The sequence below is a fragment of the Siniperca chuatsi genome, linkage group LG21 (genome assembly GCF_020085105.1).
Source record: "Siniperca chuatsi isolate FFG_IHB_CAS linkage group LG21, ASM2008510v1, whole genome shotgun sequence".
In the NCBI taxonomy this organism is placed as follows: Eukaryota; Metazoa; Chordata; class Actinopteri; order Centrarchiformes; family Sinipercidae; genus Siniperca; species Siniperca chuatsi.
The window spans coordinates 25,336,301-25,348,541 of record NC_058062.1 but is presented as its reverse complement, the minus strand read 5'-3'; the positions used below and the strand labels follow the sequence as shown (position 1 = coordinate 25,348,541).

The 12,241-nt window shown below is 43.5% G+C and overlaps 1 protein-coding gene across 1 annotated transcript; it reads right to left on the bottom strand.

Moving 5' to 3' along the window:
• Positions 1 to 293: 293 nt before the first annotated feature.
• Positions 294 to 10,591, bottom strand: scaf1 (SR-related CTD-associated factor 1). The gene is made up of 6 exons (XM_044182656.1): positions 9,244 to 10,591; positions 7,135 to 8,901; positions 4,757 to 4,839; positions 3,752 to 3,844; positions 713 to 841; positions 294 to 452 (listed from the first exon to the last, which is right to left on the bottom strand). Exons 1-6 carry the CDS (start codon positions 10,589 to 10,591, stop codon positions 294 to 296), a joined length of 3,579 nt encoding a protein of 1,192 aa, XP_044038591.1.
• Positions 10,592 to 12,241: the final 1,650 nt, after the last annotated feature.

Here is a 12,241-nt window from a genome sequence, read left to right as displayed (position 1 = left end):
CATACATGTAGTATTTATTGCAGGGTTGGTGTACTGGACTGTATTAGATCACACAGGTGTGCATGGCAGCATCCACTTCCTGAACATTGTATACATGATACATTTTCTATGTGAGACATATTTACAGTGAGATCACAGAAATAAGGGGAGAGACTTCCAAAAGATCACATAAAAGCATAGACAAGGTGGGATATGATAACAATAAAAATATTAGACACAAACAATCAGTGGGTGGCCCAGATCTTGAGCAGAAGGCGGTGTGGGGGAACAGTTATAAAAAAAAAAGTCTCCTATCAGGCAGAGGAATGCAGCGCTCCTGGCTCCCTCTCATCCCTCTCTTCCTCATCCATTTTGCGTCCATGTTTCCGGAAGTATTTATAGCGCTGGACATAAAGCTTTACCAGGTTGCTGACTTTGACCGGGTTGATTTCCCCAGTGCGGCTGTGGCAGATCTGAGACAATGACAGTGTGATTCAATACAAAGACATTTGTTTATATTTTGTTCATGTGGTTTCACTGTAGGAAAATAAACTACTGCTGCTTTAGCAGCCAGACTAACTTGCTTTTTAAACATTACTCAAACTCCATGTAGTAACACTAAACTATTGTGAACTACATTAAGTAAGATGTGCATTGAGGTACACACACTGATTTACCTAATCAGTGTTTTCCTATGCTACGTGTGTCACTGGATGTGTGTGCTGAGGCTGACCTTATGCACAGCTTTCCTGAGGATGTCTTTGTATTCGTCCTTGTTGATGTCTTTGCGCTGATAGTAAGGTTTGATGGCAAGCTTCACCTCCTCCACTGCCCGCTCCTGGGTGTGCAGCTTCTTCAGGTACTGGGCAATTCAGGTAACAGACATGTTCAATTAATGATCCAATGATAACAACAACAACAATAATACAATTTGATCTGTATAGTGCTTTTACAAACACAGTTAAAGTGCTACACAAGATTAAAGGTTCTGTATATGAGATTCTAAACATTAATGTAGCAGCAAACAACTATTTGCTATGTAAACACATAGTGGAGCAGAGAATGATGTCACACCCCCTCTACCCGTGTAGAGGGGGTGTGACATCTTGTCTCTGTCAGTTCTCAGACAGAATATTCTTTTAAATGACTAATTATTACATTAAGGGCAGTTTACTATGTGAGCTATTGTATTACTATTCAGATATTATTTGGATACTTGCAGAATTTACAGTATACAAGATAAATAATGACTTTAGGCAGAAATGAAAGAATGATTATGCATGAAGTATGAAGGATAGAAGGATTTTTTAAAATTTTTTAAATACCATCAAAACTAGAGCTCCTCAAAATCAATATATCGTAAAACTTCAATTAATAGCCCGGACTTATTTGCTTCAATCACTCAACCTGCCTGCATTTGAGACAGGGCCTTTAAAAAGTTGCTTAGCAAAGATGGGAAGATTGTTTATTTAAACAGAATGAATACTACTTGTATTAAATTCCCACAAGGTGGCAGTGTTAGCCAGGTAAATGTGGGAAATTAGGCAGGATGACTGAGAGCACTGAGGTCCTTTAATTCAATTCAATTTTATTTATATAGAGCCAATTCATAACAGAAGTTATTTCATTGCGCTTAGCTAGTTATTCTACTCAGGACTGCCAATTCATCATTTGTCCTTCGAAACTGTACATATAAAAATTAGGCTTTCGAATAACTTCAAAGGTAGGGAGACAACACTTTTTTCGTCTCTCTTGTTCACCCTGCCGGCAAGTCTGAATGAATTATTCTTTGGTGCTTGTGCTTTTGGTAAAATGAACAGAACAATTGAATTGTGGAGAATCTAACAGTTCTAATGATGTGTAGCAGCATGTCCATATTGACAAAAGTTGAAACATTTATATTTGTATGCGCGATCTAAGCAGCTTAGAAGTAGCTCAAGCAGGCGACCCGTTGGACTTTACCTGTGTTTGTAGGACTACTTTATTTGTCCCATGTTTACTTTTACTTCCTATCCAAATAATAAGTCAATCAATACTTGAATATGAAAATAGTTGCATAGTTACAGCTTCTGAAATGTTTTAAAACTGTCTGTTAAACTGTTAAAATAAGTCTTATTCAAATAATTAACAAGATAGCATTGTAGCCATGCAGCATTAGTGGGATATGTTACAGGGTTCCTACAGCTTTAGGCAAGTTCGATTTAAGACTAAGACTTTTTAAATGCCACTCGAAATTAAATTTAAGACCAATTTTACAATAACCAAAACTGGAACCCTGTGTTACATGAAGGAGAGCAAACTCCCGTGGGGTCTCATTTCTAACCGTTGTGTACGCACAAAACGGGGCCTGAAAGAGGCATAAAAGTTGTGATCTATCTAAACAAACTTGACGGGAGAATGTGCGCACCTGTAAGTTAACTCTGACACATGTGTACAGACATTTTGGAGACAGGGGAAATTGGAGACAGACGCTGAGGTGGTGAATTGAAGACTAAGATTGTATAATGATGCCTCTCACACATTTAATTTCACTTAATATCAAACATTTATTATAAGCATCCCTTGCCCTTGTAGTGAGCTAAAACTATCTCACCATCTCAGTGTCAGTAGTTTTTAATAATATCTTCTAACACTGTGCATATATCACCAAGTACAATTTTAGTTGTTATATAGTTTTTGTGTGTAAAATCGCTGTGGCTAACCCGACTGTGCTGTCAGGCGCACAGGGGACACCGCGGTGGCGTGCGTGCACACACACACACACACACACACACACACACACACACACACACACACACACACACACACACACACACACTCTCTCAAACACACACACACACACACACACACACACACACACACACACACACACACACACACTTCTCACCCAGCACATCTTCACCACCTGCACATATGGAATGTGTAAATTAGCAAAGTCTGGAAATAAAGCCAGTGACAGCTCTTGCACAGTCACTACACATATCCTCATTATCAGTCCTAATCATAATGCATGCCAAACATAACAAAACACAGACAAAACAAATCACTGAATGACATGATCATTTTGGCAAGGTGTGAAGTAACCTGTAGTCTGATTTCTTGAAACGTAGAATGCGCTGGTACTGCAGAGGACCACGCGAATGGAAGATTTAAGAGGGTACGAGTGTTCAGGGACCACGAAGATTTCCTGGCCCGTGATGATGATTTAGATTGCCTAGACCTGTGCTCTTGGATCTATGTGCTGAACTGTGTCCAGCATTAGACAGAACCCTGCCATCCCTGAAATACAAGTAGGCTACTAACCACTCTGGGGTTTCTGGCAACCGGCTGTTACCAGCGGGAATTAGCCGACAGGTAAGTGTTTTATATGATCAACAATATATAATATTTACCGCCCCGCTGCTGTGGTTATCAAAGAATATGTGCTTTCTAACCTACACCTCAAAATGAATTTTTTCGTCTTTCTCTCAGTTGTTGTTGCCATTATTCACCGTAAACGGGCTCATTTAAATTTATCAATATTCACCATTTATGGTTGAATGTGGGCGTGTAGAGGGCAGGATATGAGGCTGATCCACTTGCGCACATTTCCAGGTGGACTGTGATTTATTAAGGGAAAGTAGCCTGCAGGTGTGCACACGCACCGCTTTATAAATGAATTTCTTTTGCTGCACGCCATTTTCAGTTTTTGTGCGCACATACACTTTTAGTATGGATCCTACACACTATTTTAGAAGTGAGACCCTGATCTGTTCATGAACTTCTACTTTACCTTATCAGGGTCTTTGCTCTCATTGTCCCATCCAGTGTCACCAGAGCTCCCAGTCACTCCCGACAGCCCCACAGGCATGATGGAGGGTGGGGTCTGTGCACATCCACCACCTATGGAGGGGTGCAGGAGAGAGGGTGGAGTTTTGGTGCAGCCAACCAATGGGAGGGAGTTGTGGAGGATGAACTGGGCTGGGCTCAAACCAGGAGGCGGAGGGAGAGAGGGAGGGGGAGGGATCTGGGAGGAGGAGGAGGCTGAGGAGGGAGGAGCGTGCTGCTGTGACTGGCTCTGATTGGCCTGTGAGAGGATCTGCATGAGAGACATGAGGGTTAGGGAAAAAATAATAGTGTGGATACTGCAAAAAAAAAAAAAAAACAACCTTTATTTTTTTATTTTACTGTAACTTCATATAGTGAAGAGCCCTACAAGCATCCTAAATGTTTCATTAAGCAGTGGTGGTTTTCAGTCTTAAATAACCTTCCATAACCAGACTGAAATGGAAGTGCTCCACATATCTGACCGCGACTATGAGCATAAAACATGGTGTTTACATGGATTTCACCGTACTCACATTCTTGCCAGAACCACATATTGATAGGATTATTGATGTGCATGTAAAAGTAGTATGGTTCTGATTCAAACCCATGAATTTATGTGTATTTATTTTGAATATTTAAAAAAACTGTGGAAATCAGATTGATTTTTTTTTTTTAAATCTACATTGGGTTTTAAAAATACCATTAGCTGCATAGCTCAGCAATTACCAGACAAGTCATCTTTCAAACAGAACGTATCAGACAAGTTTAGGCACCATTACAACACTAGCATGTAGGTGCAGCCAGTGTTTCTGAAACTTGGCTGTCAATAATGGAAAACAGACACACATGGTTTTTATACTGCCCTTAAGGTTCCTCTTACTTATAAAAAACACACCATTCATTTCAAATGAAGACTGAGGAGAATGACGGTTTAAGACAAAGACACAGTCGGTCAGCGTCACTCTCTCACCTGGCTGGTTGCTTGAATGAACTCTTGTGCTTTCGCTCTGCTGGCGATATTGGCCTCCTCCATTTTGAAGAGCAGAGCAGTCACTGAGAGGAAGAATGATACAGACCATTATTTCAGGAAAAGGGCTATACATTAACTGATAAACATAATATATATGCAACATGTAATATTACGTATATTATGACATATTCTAAGAGTCTATTTTAAGATGGCGGGAGATGGCGTTGTTCTCTCAGACAGATAAAAAAAAAATTAAAATGCTAAAATGGGCCGGCAAATATACATTGGCTGCCGTTAATATACCTGGGCCACGCCCAAGTAAAGTCTATGTGTGGCGTCAGGAATCAAATGATTGAAACTAAATGCCACCATCTAAAGGGTGAGAGGTAACAGAAGCTTAGAAAGCCTCCCATTACAAAATAATATGAGGACAAACCACCGCCAAAAAAAGGTCCACGCCAGTATAATTTGCATTCACCTTATTCCTGAAGACTTTTCAAAGCACGCTGTAGTATCCTGGTGCATTTATTTTTGAATGCTTTTCCTACTCATCAGTCTCACCGGGTTTCCATTCATTTCACTATACACTATGAAGTAACAACTTGCAGACACTTTAAACTTGCTGGAATTAGATAAACCATTAAGTCTCCATTCGCTGTATTCAAAATTAAGCTACAGTTGTGTGTGGTTGCAGTCTAAAATGCATATTAATTTGAAAAGTATGCAGTACGTTACCACACACCAATAAAATAACTTTTGCAAAAATTATTAAAAGGTAACAAGATGTTGACTGTTGATGTTGGATCAACTGATTGTCAGCTCCGATATTCAGCATTTTAATAATAATGAGAATCGTTATTGTTTTTAATTCGACTGCCGATAAAATAAATGAATTAAATTTCAGTGAATTTGTGTGTCATTTCAAAGTGGGAAAGACGTTTTTCTAAATAGACAGAATAGCTCGTCACCTGTTTCCCACAACACCTGTTGTGTCGAAGTCTGTTCGAAATGTGTGTCCCTCCCGTTAGAATTAGCGCTATCAAAATTGACGTTTGATTATTTGTTCTTAAAAAAACAAACAAAAACACACATAGAACATTCAAACTATATGAATATCTATTGTTGTGCATTATGTCCATAAGATGGCAAACCAATACAACGAGACATAACTACTTGTAGGTATATTTGTTTCAACATAGACATGTCTTTTAAAAGATCTACATACCTACACATTACAAAATAAACAAATAAGGTTTAGGGGGAGTTCCGGACATCAGGCTGTGTTCATTTGGGTGCATATTTTTGAGATGTGCCCTTGGATTGCTAGTGCTGGAATGGTAGGTTAACTGTAGCTTACATAGCTTGCATAAAACTTTATCACAAGGTTCCCCAGTTTTGCCATGTACTGACCAAAAACCAAATCTCAATTAGACCCCGGGGTCTGGTTTCTATAGAAGTTCTTTGGATGTATTTAAATGTATTAAAAAGTCCACCGGGTCGCCTGCTTGAGCTACTTCTAAGCTGCTTAGATCGCGCATACAAATATAAATGTTTCAACTTTTGTCAATATGGACATGCTGCTACACATCATTAGAACTGTTAGATTCTCCACAATTCAATCGTTCTGTTCATTTTACCAAAAGCACAAGCACCAAAGAATAATTCATTCAGACTTGCCGGCAGGGTGAACAAGAGAGACGAAAAAAGTGTTGTCTCCCTACCTTTGAAGCAGTCATAAAGTCCAAAATGCGTCCATTCCTCGATTATCTATATTCTTTTAGTCCGTACGGGTCCACCAATCAAAAGAATCAAAGCGGTTTTTCAAGTTGAAATAACTACAGTAACCTTCGGCTTTCATCCTTTCTAAAGTGGGCTTATGAATTATTTGCTCATTTCAGCTTGACCTACATTTCATTATCAAACAATGAAAGTGACTCCTGTCCGTCATGCAGTGCATTCAGTGCAATGCGAGAACTCACAAGCCAGACAGCCGCAGTAGTGCTGCCCCCCCCCACAACCGAACATTCATTTTCACAAATGAATGTGTGATAGTTTTCTTTACAATTCGATTATATAATCAAATTTAGAATATTCGTTTTACTGCAAATGTATATTGGTTTCAAATATTGGTTATCTCTCTCCTTGATTACTAATAATCTGTATCGGCCCTGAAAAACCACATTGGTTGACTCCTGATGTTGACTATGATGGATTTCCTGTCACAAGCACGGTTGGAATCATATGTTTCAAGTCTCTGAAAATTTTTTTTTAATAAGATGGAGAAATTAAGTAAATTTATTTTATTTAAATACCAGTGTAGTCCTTGTATGTTTTGTAATAACAAGGCAGACTTCTGTACAACTATGGGGAGAACTCACATGCTAGGACTCCTCCAGTTGTGCAGTCCACCCCGGTCTGCAGACTCCAGGGGAGCGCGGGCGCTGCTGGAGGGGGAGGAGGAGGAGGAGGCTTACTAGAAGACGAGGAGGACACAGAGGAGGAAGAGGGGTCTGACGAAGACAGAGGCAGAGAAAGGGAAGTGAGAGCGCAGCCTGCTGAAGAGGACGAGCAAGGAGGTGAGGCCAGAGATTTAGGTGCGTCATCTGGAAGAGGGGGCTTGGCAGTGGCTGTAGACAAGGTGATGCTGAGGCCAGCTCCCTGGGGGGTGGACAGGCTGGACGGACTCGATGCCGGGAGCGTGGGGCTGGTCTGAGTTGGACAGTCCTCAGCTAGGAAAGAAGGGTCTGGAGTCTTACAGCTGCTGTCCACAGTCTGAGAGTCTGGCGACGACTCCCTGGTGTCCCGCAAAGGAGCCATAGAGGGTGGAGGCGTGTGGGGTGGTGAGGAAGAAGGTGGGAGCACACTGGTGGAGGAGGATGAGGAAGAGGAAGAGGAGGAGGAACAGGGTGCAGGGCCAGCTTGGCCAATATGTGGACTGACTGACTTGCTCCCATCTCCAATGGCTGACTGAATATCTAAGGAAGCTCCAACCCAGCCCTCAGACGTGGCTTTTGTTTGGCTGTCGTCTCCAGCCGTCAACCCTGCAGCTCCACCTTTTTCTCTTGTCTTCTTGGCCAGGCGACGGCGGCGCTTGGTTGCCAGAGATGATGAGGGGGAGGAGGCAGAGGAGGAGGTGGATGTGATGGAGCTTGGTTTTGTTTTCTTGGATTTCAGTCCTGCAGGATTGGTTAAGGAGGATGGCGGTGCAGCCAGGCTGCTTCGCTTTCCCATACTGGCCAGATCTTTACTGCGGCTGCCCAGGGACAGTGGCTCTGAGCAAGGTTTGAGGAAGGGAGACCTGCTCTCATTGTCCCTGCAGAAGACTACAGCAATTGAGCCACCCACCACAGAACCCCCAGAAGCCCCTCCTGTACCTCCTGGCCCTAGGAGATCCATGCCCAGCTTTCCAGAGCCAACTGAAGCCCCTGTGGTGCTGCTCACGCCCTCACGCACAAGCACAGACACTTTGGACTGAAGCTTGCCTTTTCGACTACCAGCGCTCTCTTTCTTGGATTTGCCAGAGCGACCCAAATCCTTTCTGCTGCCTTTGTCCCGGTCTTTGTCCTTTCCCATCTTCCTGGTTCGCTTTGCTGAGGGGAGATCAGATGAGACGGAGGCAGAGCCTGACGTGACCGTCAGCGAGGAAAGGCATTTGCTTTTGGTTCTACTGGAAGAGGAGGAGGATTCAGATTGGCCAATTTTCTTTAATGTGCGAGATTTCTTTTTTGGGTGATGTCGTCCAGTCTTGGGGGTAGTTTTAGTTTTAGGGCTAGGGACAGGTGGTTCTGGAGGAAGGGCAGCAGGGGGTGTATCCTCCAAAGATGGGTAGTCCGAGTCCAAAGCCTCACCATCCAAAGACAACACGTCAATCTCCAATTTGTCTGAATAGCGGTCTGACTCGTAGCTGTGATATCTTGGTGGTGAGAGTGACTGTGATTGGCTGCGACAACTTCCCTGGTCCTCCACCTCTCCAGCTGAGTGCCATTTTCTCTTCTTCTTCCTCTTGTGGGGCTTGTCAGATTCCTGCGTGGGCCGACAGGGTGAGGTTGGGGTGAGTCTTGGGGAGCCAGGTACGGTGGTGGTGGTTGTGGTAGTGGTGACTGTGATGGTTCGCTTGATGGCAAAGAGGTCAGACCCGTTGAGGTCTTGGATAGATGGCGGGACAACAGGACGACCGTCCCGTAGCCGTTCCCTCTCTCGCTGCCTGTCTCTATTACCTTCCCTCTTTTCCCTGCTTCTTTTGGATCTCTTTGAAATGCCCCGCTCTCTGCTGCTTGAATGTTGTCTTCCCTTCCTTTCCCTCTCCTTTCGAGAGCTAGAATCTTGATCTCTTTCATCTCTTCTATGGCTGCTGGTGCGACTTTGTTCTCTCTCTCCATCCCTGTCTCTCTCTCTTCCTCTGTCTCTATCCCTCTCTCTGTCTCTAACTCTGTCCCTGTCTCTGTCTTTATCTCTTTCCCTCTCTCTATGTCTTTCCTCAGATAGACTTGAAAAGGAGTGTCTAGTGCGGCCCCCTCTTCCAGAAGAGTTGCAGGATCGTGAGGCCTCTGGGCTACTGTGATGTCTTTTCTTCCTCTTCCGGCTACTGCTCCTGCTGCTCCTCATTCCTTTAACCTCTTTCCCGGTCCTGTGCCCTCGATCCTTTTCCTTGCTCCTCTCCTGACCTCCCTCTTTGTCCTTCCTTCTCTTCTTTCTTTTCTCCTCCTTCTCCCCAGCCTTCCTATCCTTGCTTTTGTGTCGGTCACGATCCTTGGAACTCTTGGAGGACTTGCGGTTCTTGCTGCCTTGCACTACAGGAGGTGTGAGAGGGGAAGAGGGTGTAGAAGCTGAGGGATGGGAGGGAGGAGGCAGTGGCTGAGGAGAGAGGGGGGAAGAAGCAGGAAAGGAGAGATACCTTTCCTTCCGCCTGCTGACCAGCTTCCTTCTCAGATCTTCCACTCCTACCACAGGCTCATCCTCAGGCTCCCTGTCCGTCTCCCAGTTGCCCTCTGCGCGCACTGACACAAAGCCATCCCCGTCCAGCACCCGGAGAATGCGCTCTGGCTTTGAACCAAAGAAGGAGACGCTGGGAGAATTCAGGGGGAGGATCTCTCCAGCTGGTCTCTTACTGCTTCCATCTCTGTCAGGAGCCCCAACTATCTCTCCCTCCTCTATCTCAGAGTGATCAGAGTCAGCACTCTCCCTCTTCTCTCCAGCCTTGGTAGTGCTACAGTCCACTCTCCTCCTCAGAGGGAGCTGGGTGGCCAGACAGGGGCTTGGCAGGTCAGTCAAGGTGTCAGTGGAATCTGGAGGTTCTTCCTCTTTCTCCTCATTATCTCCTCTCTCAGCGTTTCTCTTCACCCCCCTCACTTTGCCACTTCCGTCATCGGCGTCTGAAGCTGGGGAACCAGTGGGGTCAAAGGGGTCATATTTCTCCCCTTCGCCCTCGTCCCCCTTCACTCCCTCAGTTGGATGGAAAGGATCATACATCTCCCTTTTCCTGCCCTCTTCTTCACAAACCACACTTGGCTGAACTGAATTGTGAGGGAAGGAATCCGAGGAGGTGGTGTAGGGTGCAGGTGTGGAGAGAGACTGCGTTGCTAGAGAGGCAGAAGTGGAGGACACCCTGGCCACCTCTGTCCTCCGAGTCTGGCCTTTTACATGGTTTTGATAAACTGACGAGTTGGCGCAGAGAGAGGAGGACGTAGACAAGGGTGAAGATGGATCAGATGAAGGAGATGAAAGAGACAAGGAGGGTGAGCAGGGAGGAGGGCTCCTGGTAATCTCTCTAACTCCACTTGGGGAAGAGGAGGCAGCAGGCCTCCTTTTGAAGCCTGATGCTGGAGTCAAGTCCATGGGCCAGGAAAACTGGTGATGCAGAAGTCAGACAGTGGGACCTGGAGGTTGATGGCCACGGGCAAGGCCACACCGGAAAAATGGAATCCAGGAAGAAACCTAGTAGAAAGGACAGGACAAATGCAGTCTTTATCTTACAATGAAAATCTAACTGGAAATGTTGATAAAGTAGTCTGTGGTATCATTTTGAGAGTGTGAGAATGATTTTGCAGGAGATTTAAGATGGTTACTTTGGATCAATTGCAATTTATCTGCAAGAGTAGAGCAACAAATTCCACATTATCATTTTTCTGCTCTCTGTCAAAGAGCATGAAATAAGTTTCCCATATTCAATACAGCATCTTGTGGATGTCCATGCCAGGACCCTGTTGGTCTGTCACAGTGATTGCACCCAATTCCACATCTTTCCTCTTCATCCTACTCACTAAGATTATCTGGTACTCTGAGGGGAAATAATGGACAGGATACAGCCTGACTGAGGATTTGCAATGTTTTGTTTAAATAATGAGTGAGATCTATATTATAGCCCAACCAATACATCGGCATGGGCAATGTTACCTTATCACAGATATCGGTAACGCTGTATACATCAGCCGATGCAAAACTGACAGTAGAGTTATGCCAAAGATATGTTTGAGGTAATTTAGAAAACAATGTCTCTATTACATAGTTTGTCTACCAGAAAGCACTGACAAGTCAATTTTTTTTATCAATAAAATGTCCTGCTTAGCACATATGTTGGTCACAATCCTTAAATAAAACAAATTTAAGTTTTAAGCCGATTTATTTCTATCTGAATTGTGAAACTCTCCAGTACCGATATGAAAAATCCAGTATTGCTCGGTTATAGTCCAGAATTACCCTTGGTTCAGTATTAGCTTGCCAAATGAGGATTCACTTACAAGAAAGAGGACTTAAGGGAAAAAAAACAATACAAAATCAACTACTACCAAAACCAGACAATGTGTGAGTTAGCGTCAGTTTCTGGATAAAGAGAAAAGGTGGAGATTGATTGTATGTCTGAGAAGAGTCAGTCCAGTCTGGGAAAACACCATAATGAAAAACTGCTCTTTAGTGTATTAACACATGTATGTAAGTATATACAGCCCACTGTTTTTCTATGTTGTTGTTTTGCCGATGACTTGTATTTTCTTATGTTGAGCTATAAATTGTTGAGCAATTTCTCATTTTTCTGTGTACTGTTTACTGACTCAACGCCTGTGTGCCTTCTGACCCTTGTTGATGGGAAAAAAGTAAACGTTTTGTTTTCGTGTTAGAGGCTTTGCTGCATCTGTGCTCACTTTTAGCCAATGTTAGCCTTAATGTTGACGCTGGAACGTAACGCCGCTGGCTGTCTAGCTTAACATCTTTGTAGCTGACGTTGTATATGTTACATTACTTGTAATCCGGTTTTATCACTGCTCATAAATAATACTTGATTTATTAAACAATGTACACCCTCTGTAAGGACGTGTCGGCAGCAGGTATTCAGCTAGCTAGCTAATTTAGCTTACAATAGCTAGCTAGCTAGCTAAAGGCAGCAAGATAAACGTGTGTGCTAATGAGTTACCTTTAGTCTGGTAATCTGCAGTCTCACATCAAAGCCTCTGTCTTGCATTTACTGGCATCTCTTTTTTTAAGACATTAAAT